Source organism: Equus asinus, chromosome X, assembly GCF_041296235.1.
Source record: "Equus asinus isolate D_3611 breed Donkey chromosome X, EquAss-T2T_v2, whole genome shotgun sequence".
NCBI classification, from domain to species: Eukaryota; Metazoa; Chordata; class Mammalia; order Perissodactyla; family Equidae; genus Equus; species Equus asinus.
The window spans coordinates 100760471-100777536 of NC_091820.1; the positions used below are offsets into that span (position 1 = coordinate 100760471).

Below are 17066 nucleotides of genomic sequence, written 5' to 3' on the forward strand. Positions count from 1 at the left end.
TAGACCCTCATACGTGAAAAAACAAAAAAAGGAAAGGGGTTACAAAACCCAGAGCAAAGGAGATAAGTAGAAAGACAAAATCAGAAAGTTGTAGCTCTCCACCAGGACAGGTTAGCAAAGGCTAACTATAACATTAAAGATAAAAGGGAGGGAAACACCAAGAATAAATATAATCTTGTCATTTTAATGACAAACTCACAACACAAGAAGGAAGAAAAAAAATCTGATAATAACAACCTAGAAGGGGAAGAGGCAAGGGATGGAATGGCTTAATCTAAGCAAATAAGAGGCTATCAGAAAATGGACTATCTCATCTATGAAATATTTTATACAAACCACATGTTAACCACTAAACTAATAATAAGAATAAAGACACAAATTACAAAGAAGAAGAAAGCCAATATAGCCAAATCTACCTACCTGAATTGGTAGTCCAAAATTCATGGGACGAGAAACAAAGGAAATGCAAGAGAAGCAGAAAACAAGCAATAAAATGGCAGCATTAGGCCCCCACATTTCAATAATCACTCTACATGTAAATGGATTGAAGTCTCCAATCAAAAGACACAGAGTGGCAGGATGGATCAAAGAACAAGACCCAACAATATGCTGCCTCCAGGAAACACACCTCAGCCCCAAAGACAAACATAGACTCACGGTGAAGTGATAGAGGACCATACTCCAAGCTAATAATGACCATAAGAAAGCAAGTGTCGCCATACTAATATCAGACAAAGTAGACTTCAAAGTAAACAGATAAAGAGAGACAAAGAGGGTCAGTTTATGATGATAAAAGGGACACTCCACCATGAAGGCATAACACTTATAAATATATATGCACCCAACACAGGAGCACCAAAGTATGTAAAGCAACTATTAACAAAACTAAAGGAGATATCAACAACAATACAATAATAGTAGGGGACCTCAACACCCCACTAACACCAATGGATAGATCATCCAGACAGAAAGTCAACAAGGAAATTGTAGAATTAAATGAAAAACTAGGCCAGATGGACTCAATAGATATATATAGAACACTCCATCCAAAAACAGCAGGTTACACATTCTTCTCAAGTGCACATGGAACATTCTCAAGGATAGACCATATCTTGGGAAACAAAGCAAGCCACAACAAATGCAAATTCAAGAGGGTTGAAATAATATCAAGCATCTTTTCCGACCATGATGCTATGAATCTAGAAATCAACTACAAGAATGAAGCTGGCCAAAACTGTGGAGATTAAACAACATGCTATGAACAACCAATGGAGCATTGAAGAAATTAAAGAAGAAATCAAATATTATCTGGAGACAAGTGAAAATGAAAACATGCCATACCAACTTGTTTGGGATGCAGCAAAAGTGGTCCTAAGAGGAAAGTTCACTGCAATACAGGCTTACCTCAATAAACAAGAAAAATCTCAGATGAGCAATCTCAAACGACACCTAACAGAATTAGAAAAGAAAAACGAACAAAGCCCAAAGTCAGCAGAAGGAGGGATATAATAAAAATTAGAGCAGAAATAAATTAAATTGAAACGAAAAGACAGTAGAAAGGATCAATGAAACAAAGAGTTGGTTCTTGAGAAAATAAACAAAATTGACAAAGCCTTAGCCAGACTCACTAAGAAAAAAAAGAGAGAAGCCTCAAATAAATAAAGTTAGAAATGAAAGACGAGAAATCACAACGGATACCACAGATACAAAAGATTATGAATACTCAAGAATACTATGAAAACCTATATGCCAACAAATTGGACAATCCAGAAGAAATAGATAAATTCTTAGACTCTTACAACTTCCCAAAAATGAAGCAGGAAGAAATAGAGAATCTGAATAGACCAATCACAAGTAAAGAAATAGAAACAGTAATCAAAAACCTCTCCAAAAATAAAAGTCCAGGACCAGACAGCTTCTCTGGAGAATTCTACCAAACATTCAAAGAAGATTTAATACCTATCCTTCTCAAACTATTCCAGAAAGTTGAGGAAGATGGAGCACTCCCTAACACATTCTATGAAGCCAACATCACCCTGATGCCAAAACCAGACAAGGACAACACAAAGAAGGAGAACTATAGGCCAGTATCACTGATGAACATAGATGCAAAAATCCTCAACAAAATTCTGGCAAACCGAATACAGGAATACATTAAAAAGATCATATACCATAATCAAGTGGGATTTATACCAGGGACACAGGGATGGTTCAACATCCGCAAGTCAATCAACGTGATACACTACATTAACAAAATGAGAAGCAAAAACCACATGATCATCTCAATAGATGCAAAGAAAGCATTTGACAAGATCCAACATCCATTTATGATAAAAACCCTCAATAAAATGTGTATAGAAGGAAAGTAACTCAACATAATAAAGGCCATATATGACAAACCCACAGCCAACATCATACTCAATTGGGCAAAAACTGAAAGCCACCCCTCTGAGAACAGGAAGAAGACAAGGATGTCCACTCTCACCACTCTTATTCAACATAGTACTGGAGGTTTTGGCCAGAACAATAGGGCAGGAAAAAGAAACAAAAGGAATCCAAATAGGCAATGAAGAAGTAAAACTCTCGCTGTTTGCACATGACATGATCTTATATATAGAAAACCCCAAAGAATCCATTGGAAAACTATTAGAAATAATCAACAGCTACAGCAAAGTTGCAGGGTATAAAATCAACCTACATAAATCAGTAGCATTTCTATACTCTAACAGTGAACTAACAGAAAAAGAACTCAAAAACACAATCCCATTCACAATCACAACAATAAGAATAAAATACCTTGAGGTAAATTTAACCAAGGACGTTGAAGATCTATACAACGAAAACTACAAGACTTTCCTGAAAGAAATTGATGACGACATAAAGAGATGGAAAGACATTCCATGCACATGGATTGGAAGAATAAACATAGTTAAAATGTCCATACTACCTAAAGCAATCTACAGATTCAACGCTATCCCAATCAGAATCTCAATGACATTCTTCACAGAAATAGAACAAAGAATCCTAAAATTCATATGGGGCAACAAAAGACCCCAAATCGCTAAAGCAATCCTGAGAAAAAAGAACAAAGCTGGAGGCATCACAATTCCTGACTTCAAAACATTCTACAAAGCTACAGTAATCAAAACAGCATGGTACTGATACAAGAACAGATGCACAGATCAATGGAACAGAATTGAAAGCCCAGAAATAAAACCACACATCTATGGACAGCTAATCTTAGACAAAGGAGCTGAGGGTATACAATGGAGAAAAGAAAGTCTTTTCAACAAATGGTGCTGGGAAAACTGGACGGCCACATGTAGAAGAATGAAAATTGACCATTCTTTTTCACCATTCACAAAAATAAACTCAAAATGGATCAAAGACCTAAAGATAAGACCTGAAACCATCAGGCTTCTAGAAGAAAATATAGGCAGTACACTCTTTGACATCAGTATCAAAAGGATCTTTTCGGACACCATGTCTTCTCAGACAAGGGAAACAATAGAAAGAATAAACAAATGGGACTTCATCAGACTAAAGAGCTTCTTCAAGGCAAGGGAAAACGGGATTGAAACAAAAAAAGAACCCACCAATTGGGAAAAAATATTTGTAAGTCATATATCTGACAAAGGGTTAATCTCTAAACTATATGAAGAGCTCACACAACTCAACAACAAAAAATCAAACAGCCCGATCAAACAATGGGCAGGGGACATGAACAGACATTTCCCCAAAGAAGATATACGGATAGCCAATAGGCACACGAAAAGGTGCTCATCATCATTAATCATCAGGGAAATGCAAATCAAAACTACACTAAGATATCACCTTACACCCGTTAGAATGGCAAAAATAAACAAAACAAAAAGTGACAAATGTTGGAGAGGTTGTGGAGAACAAGGAACCCTCATACACTGCTGGTGGGAATGCAAACTGGTGCAGCCACTATGGAAAACAGTATGGAAATTTGTCAAAAAATTAAAAATAGAAATACCATATGACCCAGCCATCCCCGTACTGGGTATCTATCCAAAGAACTTGAAATCAGCCGTTCCAACAGTCCCATGCACCCCTATGTTCACTGCAGCATTATTTACAATAGCCAAAACGTGGAAGCAATCTAAGTGCCCATCAACTGATGATTGGATAAAGAAGATATGGTATATATATAATGGAATACTACTCAGCCATAAAAAAGGATAAAATCATCCCATTCACAACAACATGGATGGACCTTGAGGGTATTATGTTAAGTGAAATAAGCCAGATAGAGAAAGACAATCTTGGTATGACTCCACTCATATGTGGAAGTTAAACATGTAGACAAAGAGAACAGCTTAGTGGTTACCAGGGGAAAGGGGTGGTGGGGGGTGGGCACAAAGGGTGAAGTGGTGCACCTACAACATGACTGACAAACAATAATGTACAACTGAAATTTCACAAGGTTGTAAACTATCATAATCTTAATAAAAAGTAAAAAAAAAAATAACAACAAGTATAAGATTTTCCACTGCCTGTCCCTTTACTGTAGTGTTTGATAAATATAACAGACATGACAATGGTTTGGTACATGAAGAAACAAAAAACACCTATCCTTCACCCCTACCTCCTCCCTCGAAGAGAAGTAGATCCACATATTTTAAATGAATCACAAATTGGCTCAGATTGATTGCCTTCTCTGTCATAAGCAGTCCCAGAAGAGCTGGAGTTGCTGCAGTTCTAGTGATTGCCAACTCAGAAGACAGATGTGTGACTGCAGCAATGCCATCAAGTCAACCTCAAAATAATGCTGTAAATTTTTACAAAGAGAAAGACAAGAGAGGGAACTGGTGTTTGACTATAGTTACTATTGACTCTCAATTACCTATACTAATCAGGAGGAAAAGAAACAGAGATAATGTTAAACAATACATAAATATCAAATTTGAAACTGGTCAATACTGGCCTCTGTTTAGACACTCCATAATTCAACTTTCTTGTACCTATCTCTGACCCTTTTCTAGTTCAGTCGCATCATAGCGATCTCTACATAGGTTAGAGGAGGAAAAGGATCTGGTTCTCTATTAACTTACTCATGGGTATTTAAAAGTTGATTGGACAGGGCAATATTTTAACATATTTAAAGTGTAACATATGATTCCCAAGTCAATTTAAAAGGAAAGCTGATTTTTTAAATTAAATACATGATCCTATTAGGATAATAGCTACTATGTTTTATAATAGGAAAAAATTTGTATTGACATAAAGATATTAAGTTCAAAAAACATTTCCCAAAAATGTTTTAAAATACAGATTTCAACTTTAAAAGCATTTTAAAAACTATACAGTTAGAGGTTTCACTTTAGTAAAAAAATTATATTATTTCTATCGTTACATAACATATGTATTAGTTTTTCTATAACTATTATTTGGATGTGAATAAATGGACTCATTGAGGAACTTAACCTTAAAATTTCTCAGTCCACAGACCATTTCAGAAGACATAATGCCATTAAATATAAAAAAGCAAAATAAACCACCACCAACAAAAAAACCCTGTCTTAGACAGCATAATTAAACTCTGCCACTCTCCATTACTTGATCATGTTATTTCCTGATATGAAAAGGAAAGCTTTCTTGGGTGGAAACAGAAAAAAGGAGCACAGTATCAAGAATTACCAGGTCTTTTCCCATTCTTCATCATGGCCTCCCTTGTCTCAGTCGAGAACCTATACGAGATCTTATTGCCTCACCAGCTAAATTGAATTTTTAGCAAAAAAGTAACTTCCAGTAATCATTACTCTCCACTGTCTTACTCTTTGTAACCTGTGTTGACTGAGAAATTTACCCAGACACCTAGAACTTATATGCCACTCAAAGTACTACTATTATCATACTTTGAAAACCCTTGTCCTCTATTTTTAGGTACATGATTAAGATTTTTTTTATATCCAGTGATGCCTATATTAGAATTGTTTTAAGAGCACACCAGCAGAAAAAATACTGTTCTGGTAATTAGGAAATTTGGATTCTGATCCTAGCTCCACCACCAACTAGCTGTGTGTTCTTAGGGACATAATTTAACCTCTCTGGGCCACAGTTTCTTCATTTATATAAAGTAAGTCCTTTGCAGCGATAACAACCTCAATTTTATTAGTAGGAAAACACTGGCTGAGAACCTTGAGATTTCATTTATGCAAAGAGGATTCAAGCCAAAAGAAAAACATTACTATAATCTTTCTCTACAGTCCTAATTACATATTGACATCCCCTCAGCTCCACCCAAGAAGCATTGCTGACTGTAGGAAAATATGCAATAGACAGGAAAACAACTGAGTCAAACTCTGTATAATCTCATTTTTCAATGTTTTCCAGCCACTGACATTGCCCACATCTCAGCTGCTCTTACAGCTTCTCTAGGTAAGTGGTTTCAATGACAATCTACCTAGAACTGCCTTCTCTAGATCCAATTTAATAGCTACCTTTCGAATCAAATGACTCTTCTTGTCTTTCTCTCTCTCTCCTGTACATGGTAAACTCTGATAACCAGTTCTGCTGCTATCATTTGCCAACCACTAACCAGAGGCCAGGCACTGATCAAGGCAAGTTCAACATTGCTTCTTTTAATCCTTACAAAAACCTAAAAGGTAAATATTAACCTACATTTTTAAAATGGGGACACAGACTCAAAGAGATTAAGCAACAAGTTCACACAACTGTTAAGTGGTAATGCCTTGACTTGAACTCATATGTATCTGACTCGGAAACCTCTCCCCATCAGGCAATCACTACTAAAGCAATACAGAATTTAACCTCCCTCTGATGATTCAAAATACACTTTACAAAGGGATAGGACATTTCTTCCTCTAACACAGGAGAGAAAGAAGTAAAGATGGATGATGATATAGGAATGTCTGAAAGGGAAAGAAGCTCATGGTTGATGGCCTCTATTACTGCAGAGAATGAGGAATCTAGAATGGCAAATAAGAAAATTTATATTATTTTCATACCACATCTTGAAAAACAGTAACAATGATTGGCTAACTACTCCCCAATTGTCTCAATTACTGAGGTCTCATTACATTTCATTATTAGGCAAAAGTCTATACAACTGATTTCCTCCCAATTTTTATTTTGAATCTATAAAAAAGTTGAGAGAACAGTAAAAATCTCAAACTTGTATACCTTTTACCTAGATTAACCCTCTGTTGCCACCTTGCCACAAATTGATCCATTGCATTCTCTTCACCAATGGTTTTGGCTGAACCACTTGAAAGAAAACTACAGACATGACACATCTCTAAAGAATGTAGCATGCAGCTTGTAAGAATCAAAATATTTTCCTACACATCATACTTAATGGTGAAAAACTGAAAGCCATCCCTCTGAGAACAGGAACGAGACAAGGGTGCCCACTCTTACCACTCCTATTCAACATAATACTGGAGGTTTTGGCCAGAGCAATTAGGCAAGAAAAAGAAATATAAGGAATCCAAATTGGAAAGGAAGAAGTGAAACTTTTGCTATTTGCAGATGACATGATTCTATATATATAAAACCCTAAAGAATCCACCAGAAAACTATTAGAAATAACCAACAACTACAGCAAAGTTTCAGGATACAAAATCAATTTTAAAAAATCAGTTTCATTCCTATACACTAACAATGAACTAGCAGAAAGAAAAATCAAGAATACAATCCCATTTACAATCTCAACAAAAAAGAATAAAATACTTAGGAATAAACCTAACCAAAGAGGTGAAAGACCTGTACACTGAAAACTATAAGACATTATTGAAAGAAATTGAAGAAGACAAAAAGAAATGGAAAGACACTCCATGTTCATAGGTTGGAAGAATAAACATAGTTAAAATGTCCATACTATCAAAAGCAATCTACAGATTCAATGAAATCCCAATCAGAATCCCAATGACATTCTTCACAGAAATAGAACAAAGAATCCTAAAATTTATATGGAACAACAAAAGACTCCAAATAGCCAAAGCAATCCTGAGAAAAAAAGAACAAACCTGGAGGCATCACAATTCCTGACTTCAAAATATACTACAAAGCTTTAGTAATCAAAACAGCATAGTATTGGCACCAAAACAGACAAACAGATCTATGTATCAGAATTGAAAGCCCAGAAATAAAACTACACATCTGTGGACAGTTAATCTTTGACAAAGGGGCCAAGAACATACAATGGAGAAAGGAAAGTCTCTTCAATAAATGGTGTTGGGAAAACAGCCACATGCAAAAGAATGAAAGTAGATCATTATCTTGCACCATACACAAAAGTTAAAAGTCAAAATGGATTAAAGATTTGAATGTAAGACCTGAAATCATAAAACTCCCAGAAGAAAATATAGACAGTACACGCTTTGACATTGGTCTTAATAACATCTTTTCGAACATCCTGTCTACTCAGGCAAGGGAAACAAAAGAAAAAGTTAACAAATGGGACTACATCAGACTAAAAAGCTTCTGAAAAGCAAAGGAAACCATGAACAAAATGGAAAGACAACCCACCAACTGGGAGAAAATATTCACAAAACATTTATCAGACATGGGGTTGATCTCCAAAATATATAAAGAACTCATACAACTCAACAACAAAATACCAAACAACCCGATCAAAAAATGGGCAAAGGACATGAACAGACATTTTTCCAAGGAAGATACACAGATGGCCAACAGACACATGAAATGATGCTCAACATCACTAATTATTAGGGAAATGCAAATCAAAACTACAATGAGATATCACCTTACACCAGTCAGAATGGCTATAATTACCAAGACAAAAAACAACAAATGTTAGAGAGGATGTGGAGAAAAGGGAACCCTCATACGCTGCTGGTAGGAATGCAAACTGGTGCAGCCGCTACGGAAAACAGTGTGGAGATTTCTCAAAACATTAAAAATAGAAATACCATATGATCCAGCTATCTCATGACTGGGTATTTATCCAAACAACTTGAAACCAATGATCCAAAGTGATTTATGCACCCCTATGTTCATTGCAGCATTATTCACAATAGCTAGGATGTGGAAGCAACAAAGTTCCCTTCTGCAGGTGCATGGATAAAGAAGATGTTGTATATATATACAATGGAATGCTACTCAGCCATAAAAAAAGACAAAATCGTCCCATTTGCAACAACACGGATGGACCTGAAGGGTATGATGTTAAATGAAACAAGCCAGACAGAGAAAGACAAATACTGCGTAATTTCACTCATATGTGGAAGATAACAAATACGTGGATAAAGAGAACAGATTAGTGGTTACCAGAGGGGAAGAGGGTTAGGGGGTGGGCAAAAGGGACAAAAGGGCACAAATGTATGGTGATGGATAAAAATTAGACTACTGGGGGTGAGCACAAAGAAGTATATTCAGGAATTGACAAATAATAACATACACCCGAAATTACACAATGTTATAAACCGTTATAATCCCAATAAAATTACTTAAAAGATATTTTCCTACATAACCACAATAACACACATAGGAAAATAATAAAATTACTTAATATAACAATATATAGTCCATATTTAATTTCCCCAATTGTTCAAAATAATATCTTCTTGGTTTTGATCCAGTATCCAATCAAAGTTAAGATGGTAACTTGATTATGTTACTTTTAATCTAAAATAATCTCCTTAATTTTTTTTGTTTTTAATTTTTTTGCTTCCCATGACTGACTTTTGAAGAGTGCAAGCCAATTATCTTTCAGAATGTCTCATACATAGAATGTCTGATTATTTTCCTATGGTTAGCTTCAGGTTAAATATTTTTGGTAAGAATACTACATACGTGATATTGTGTATGTTTTATCACATCGATCAAGAGGCACACAGTGTCAAGTTATCCCACTATTGGTGATATTAAATTTGATCACTTGATTAAAATTGTACTTGTCAGACAGCTCTGTGATAAAGGTACATTTTCTCCTTTGTAATTTTTAACTAATCTGTGGAGTGATACTTTTGAGATCATATAAATATCCTGTTCCCCAAAAATCTTAAACTCAGTGGTTTTAGTAATGAATCAGTCATTATGCTGGGGCTGCAAAATGGTGACTTTCTCATCAAATTGTACAATTAAAATGGGTGAAATTTATGGTATGTAAATTATACCTCAATAAAACTGCTTTTTGAAACAATAACTCAGTAACTTGTAAGCTTTATTTGGTCCATTTACTGCTAGCATATTTTTTCTTCCAAGAAATAACTGACAGTTGAAAGATTTTATAAATGAAGTGGGGTATCCAAGATCAGGGGAAGCTTAATAAAAGTGCTCTTTTGAAAACTTTTTAATGGTGGTTCTCTCATTCTATCATTCCTTCTACAATTACTAGCTGGCATGTTTCTATAAAGGACCTCCCGTTTCTCTCTTTTTTGTTGGAGTATCACTGTGGACTCATCGGTTCCCGCCCCCCCCCATCAGTGTACTATAATCTATTACTGTCATTATTCTTTCTAATGTTTGAACCATCCTAATTTAGCAAATAGAAGACCATTCAAACACAATCTTGTCTCCTGATATAACCTCATTAGTCTTTGAACAATCTTTGTTTTCTGGAATATAAAGTCCCAAACTCACCCTGTACATTTCCTGCCTGAGACCTGAGATCAGTTATTTCCCCAAGAAGCCTTGGTTTCTTTTAACAGGAATGGTATTTGGAAACCAAGATTTAGGTGCCAGATGTGCTGATTGCTACTGGGGAGTCTGCCATTGCTTCTTGGCCCTTTCCATGTACAGAACAAGAGGAGAGGAATTCATACTGATACTTTGCAGTTCAAATTTATAATATTAATATAAAAGAAGGAAAGGAAAAATAGATTTCCTTTATCTTTCAATGAAAATCTTTGTTTTTCATTATTAGAATATGCATTTGCTGTATCCTCCTATATATAAACGGGCAGTAATATTATTATGCCATATATATTATAATTCTGAAACTAACAATAAACTTATTAAGAAAATTTAAGATTTCTTTGCAGTTCTTTTTATCCTTAAGATTACATCCTCATGAGGATGTACCATCAAGATCACTATGTTCAAAAGTTATCTGAAATGCATGATTATGTTATAAATTAGTTACACAGCTTTGTTCGGTTTTAGGTCATATTCAATATTACCATTTGTCTTTCTTCCCATTATTTTTGGTTTAATTTTAATTTTTGAGTATTTAAACTTTTATATGGTCCAAAAGTCAAAACTGTATCAAAAGGTATACTCAGAGAAGTCCTGCTTCTATCCTTATCTCCTCCACTTCATTCCTATACACCCCCTATTTTCATTAGTTTCTAATTTATCTTTCCTGTGTTTCACTTTATAAAAATAAGCAATTATAGCTCTTCAGAACTAATGTAGACATACCATGAGTTAAGCAACGCTCCTACAACTGAGCTATTATTTGAGTGTGGTCTTGGGGCACAAAACCTGACTGGTCTCACATTTTCTACTTGCTATACATATATCTTGGTGTACAAATAAACTCCCACCTGAATTCTGATTAATCCACTGTAGAGAGTCCACATGAGCATTCAGAACTTTGCAGATCTGCTGGAGCTAAAAACATACACAAGATTTTTAGATTGTGATTATTCTGATACGGTAAATAGAAAATTTAAATTACGAAGGGACTTTTTATTTCTTCTCATAATAAATTGACTGGGAATGTACTAAATATTAATGGCTTTTTCTTGCTATTTTATATTTGTAATATTCATTACATCTATATATTAGTTCAATCTAATTATTTTGTATTGTAAAGAATTTGATTCCTACAATTCAGTAAAAGACTGACTACTACAGCACAAAAATAAAGAAAGAATATTGAGACATTTTACAAGAAATTCACACAAAAATTTAAAATATTACTTTTTGTCAACGAAATAAGCAATTTTTTTATTGAGGTATAACTGACATATAACATCATACTAGTTTCAGGTGTACAACATAATGATTTGATATTTGTATATATTACAAAATGACCACCACGATAAATCTAGTTAATGTCCATCACCACACATAGTTGAAAAAATTTTTTTTTCTTGTGATGAAGACTTTTAAGATCTACTCTCAACAATTTTCAAATATGCAATACAGTATTACTAACTATAGTCACCATGCTGTAGATTACATGCCCATGATTATTTATTTTATAACTAGAAGTTTGTACCATTTGACTCCCTTCACCCATTTCACCCACTGCCTGCTCTCTACCTCTGGCAATCACCAATCTGTTCTCTGTATCTACAAGCTTGTCTTTTTGTTTGCTTTTGTTATTAAATTCCACATATAAGTGAGATCATATGATATTTGTCTTTCTCCGTCTGACTTATTTCACTTAGCATAATGCCCTAAAGATCCATTCATGCTGTCACAAATGGCAAGATTTCCAAATCAGCAATTTTCAATAAATGTTAATACTCAGTAGTCAAGTGCATGGGAAAACAGGTACATTTATATACAACCTATACTAATATAAATTGACTCAACTCTTCAAAATGTAAATTTTTACAATATATATCAAAAGTCTTCAAATATTCATATCTTTTAACTCAGTATATTCTACTTCTAGGAAGCTATCCAGAGGAAATAATCAAACCTAAAGACAACTGGTTATTATAGGGCAATTTTATAATGACAAAAAATTGGAAACAATATCTCCAACAATAAAAACATGATTAAATCTTTTATTTATAAAGTCATCTCTAATGAAATATTATAGAGTCATTAAAGCCATGTTTTCAAGAATGGTTAAAATTTAGGGAAAACACCATGAAAGAATATTAAATGAAGATAGAATACAAAATTTTATATAGGTATGTTTCCAATGCTATTTATAACAAAAGAAATATTTCTACTCGCACAGCAAACAGACTTGAAAGAAATACACTAATATATTAGCAGAGTACTGGTAATATAAGTGATTTAATTTTCTTTACAGATACCCATATTTTCCAAGCTTAATACGTTGAATAAGTATATGTATTAACTTTGTAACAAAAATATTAAACATTTAAAAAATTTTAGAACACTTTTGATGAGTTTTCTAGCAAACTCCAGGATAATACTGAAGATAGGAGGAAATGAAAATGTCACCACACCTGAAAGAACAGAATGTAATAAAAACAGCAAATTTAGTGTATTCCATACACCATATAAAAATGTAACATAGTAGGAAGAATGAATTTTTGTAAGAAAATGTGACTAAATATCATACACCATAATATGGACTTGCTTAACAGAAATTTTAGATATTAAGTACTCTCTTCTACTTCCCCTCAAAAAAGGTAAAAATAAATGGGCAAATCCCATCATCATGAATGCTGTTGAACATAGTTGCTATTTTTCCACCCTGGTGAATGGCCCACAGTAATGAACCTTTGTTGATCCGGTTACAATAAATTATCTACAAGAATATTATTGTTCAGTAAATGTTTTCTCTGCTTCCTGTCCAATGATTTATGTTATCTGAGGAAAGCAAAGAATTGCTGCTGATCTCTTGCTTCTTTTGTCCTGCTATCAAGCAGCAATTATCCTTTAATTCACTCATCTTAAACATCTCAATCACCCTTGCCAGGAAAAACAAAAACAAAGGCTCAAACCATTTGCTCTCCACTACTAAAATAAAACAATTCAAGGCTACGTAGAGAAAAAAGACAAGGATAGGATTACAGTCTCCTTTTACTTACTCTGTTCAGAACGCATCTCTTCTATTTTTAGCACAGAGAGACTAGACACCAGCTCTGCTTCATGTTTAAATCTGCATGAATTTATCTATGCATCGAAATTCTATACAGCAAAACAATTTTGAATTTTGGAGTTACATGGTGATCTAATATTCATTAAAGAGAAAATCTATATTTTGTCAGCTTTTGATAACCTGTGTGAACACAGGGAGATGGTAGCATGGATAATCCCAGACTAATTTATATTTGTCTTTGTTCAACTCTAGATTCACCCAAAGTAGAGAATGGTATAATTTTTATAGCTGGAGAGGACTTCAAGATCCTTTAGTCCAACCTTGACAATTTGAAAAAGAAGGAGCCAAGACCCAGAGAGATTAAGTGACTTAAATAAAACTCGAATGCTTTCTCAAGTATACTGTGGTGTCTCATAATTTAAAAAGTTAGTAATATGTATGTAGGTAAAAAACTATCTGTATATAATCAGACAAAGAGCTTACTAAAGAAAAATCACCACTTATATATTATCATTCATCCTCAACTACCAAGATCCTGGTCCCACTCCTAATTATAATCAACTGATAGAAAGTACAATGGGAGCTCCCACAATGGGAGATTCCTCTTACCATTACTGCCATGGAGTAGGAGTGGGGAAAAGGAGGGCTCCATCTAGCTGCTAACACAATAGGGAAAGACAGAGGAAATAAGCTCTTTAATTAATATCGATAAAGGAGAAAAAAACAATCCTTTCTTACTGCCAAATTAATTCAAAACGTCTCAACTCTCTAACTGGAGCCTTGGCTGTATTTCCCCATGACATCATGAGTTAAGCAGGATCCTATGAGGCAGGTGGAAACCTAATAACCATATTTAACAAAATTTCCATGGAAAAATATATTTTAAGTCTCAAATACTGGACTTATCAAACTTTTAAGATATAACCTAATCATAAATTAAGGACTGCCTGAATATACGTAACAGACTCAAACATATACACTCACAGTTATATGAATATATAGATAAATATGTAAAAGGAAGAATGAACTAGCTAATGAGTAAGTGAACAGAAAAATAAGTACAGGGGCATACTTAGTTAAGTGAAGAACAGAGAGAAAACCCTGAAAATGTAGGGAGGAAAGTCATTTTTTCACCCTTCCGGGAATGAGCACAAAAAACTCACCACCTTTTCTGTCCTTAAATATTTCCTGTCACGCTAACTACACCCAAGAGCTTCATATCTCTAGAGGTAGGTAAAGAGCACTATAGAGGACAGGAGAAGGTGACTAAAGGAACCACAGAATTCTATTTCATACTAAATCTTGGTTGTCTAAACAGATAAAGCAGTTAACATACCGGGTCAGTAGTGCCAGCAAGATTTCCAAATGTATTCAGGCGCTCAATAACGTCCTTGAGATCTTGGGCCATTCGTTTCAGCTGAGGATCTATATTTCCTGCGAATTTGTAACTGAAAAGGCAGGTGAAATAAAAGGATTAACAAGAAATGTTTTATCTACTGTGTATTGTTACTTATATACAAAAAGGATACTGCCAACTGGATTTTCCCCAATTCCCCTACCTTCTCAGTGGGTCTCAGTCATGACTAATGGCACATTTTTATGGATGGAGCATTCATGACCTTATTATTACCATATTCAAAAAAGACTCCATAGGTGAAGGCTTTTGTCCACCTTGCCATTTTTACAGTCACCTATTTACTCTCCGGATAACGTTCTGGGGAGCTCTGAAGCAAAGGAACTCGTTTTAGGTGTCAAAAAACCCAGAGGACATTTAGACATATGAGAAGTTATTGGTGTTTAGCAATAGTTAAATAAGTGTTGAGATGTCTTCAATGATTTTGAACATATAAGTTTTCAAAGTAAAATCTTATATAAATACTCCATCATTCAACAAAATACATTTTGAGAAATGAGATTCACAATAACCAAAGGCAGACAAATCTGCTAAGTTCACAACAAACTGATGAGTTGGCTAAATTTTCAAGATTTCCACCCAAACTATTTACACACACACACACACACACACACTCTCATTTAACCTAATCAAGGAATATGTTTATGAAAATCAAAGTAACCAGAGGGTTTTTCAACCTTAATGTCTATAAGGATTAAAGGATTCAGATTTATTGATAACTATCTACTGCGTTTCTGTCCCAAAGTACTTATAGGTAATTGGTTGCCTAGATTGTTGAAGATTCTGGTAAAGATTTCATCACAGTATAAATGCAGCTACATAAAAGCAACTGGAAAGGGACTAATGTTTCAATTATTCCTTCAAACTACAGTTAGGATCTCATGGCCAAAAACATAATCCTATAAGTTTCCAAAAAAATGAGAAAGCAATGAAAAAACAAAAATTCACCATGGCTGAAATACAAGAGCAGAAACAGAACTAGGGTCCATATAGATTAGCTATACTTTCCACATTTAATGCAACTGCAAAAAAGTTAACTTGCAAGCCTTTTAAAAAATAAGCTCAATCTTAGCTCACTAATAAGCCATTGATAAAATGAGACCGATTTAGTCTTAATCTAGTTTATGTAGCACATTTATAGAAGTTCTCCTAACAAAAGTTTATAATTTGGCCTGATTACCAAATCTCAGTTCCAGAGAGATAAAGTTACTGTGGGAACATTTGGCAATGCATCAAGCAAAGGTAAAGACTGGATCACACACACATAAAATATATCCAGCCCAAGACATTGACAAAATCATTCAATTTTTGAAAGCTATGCAGTTTGTCCCCAGATTAACAAATTACCTTTAAAATAGCAAAGGATTTATCACTGAAGCAATTGCATGAACATTAGGTTTAAAAGAGTCAATATAAATAGGAGACCATAAATATCCCACAATACTATGACACCACACACATAAAATTTGTATTTCTAATTTAAGAACAAACTTGACAAATATAAAAACTTTACAGTGGCCATGTATAAGCTTGAGATTAATAACAGTGTACAAAATGCTATAAAACAAAATTGCCAGAATGATTACTTCATTTTCAAGCATCCTGGAAAGATAAACAGAAAAAAGTCAAAATGAGTTGATAAATGGCAACTATAAGAACTTGTCCTTTTCTACTAGTTACTCCCTGCCTTTCAATTCCATTTCTTCCCTTTTTATAGCAGCTAAGTCCTGCCCCATTCCTTGATCTTTATTCAGTTACTTACGTCCTCTTACGGTCCTCATCTGCAGGCAGGAGAAAATCAGACCTACTCTGGTCCTTCACAGACTCCTCTACAGGGGTCAAGAAATCTTGTAGTTCCTTCTGCTGTGACAGGATAAAATCCAATTCTTGTTCCAGCCTGACAAAAACAAGTCAAGAGAAGGGCTGATGAAAGGAATTTGGAGT

The 17066-nt window shown here is 34.5% G+C and overlaps 1 protein-coding gene across 4 annotated transcripts in view; it reads right to left on the reverse strand.

Annotated features, from left to right (window-relative positions):
* Positions 1–17066, reverse strand: part of NUP62CL (nucleoporin 62 C-terminal like) — a 94054-nt gene that overhangs the window by 17094 nt on the left and 59894 nt on the right. The window contains exons 7-10 of one of the 4 annotated variants that reach the window (XR_011499775.1): positions 16885–17019; positions 15045–15156; positions 14318–14367; positions 11499–11565 (exon numbers count right to left, since the gene is read on the reverse strand). Coding sequence is in view for 3 of the 4 variants with exons in the window: in XM_014835328.3 (XP_014690814.1) it covers positions 11499–11565; positions 15045–15156; positions 16885–17019 (314 nt within the window). In the remaining variant the exon portion in view is untranslated. The remainder of the gene's footprint in view (positions 1–11498; positions 11566–14317; positions 14368–15044; positions 15157–16884; positions 17020–17066) is intronic. The other 3 variants (XM_014835328.3, XM_070502631.1, XM_044763945.2) reach the window with 3 other exon arrangements.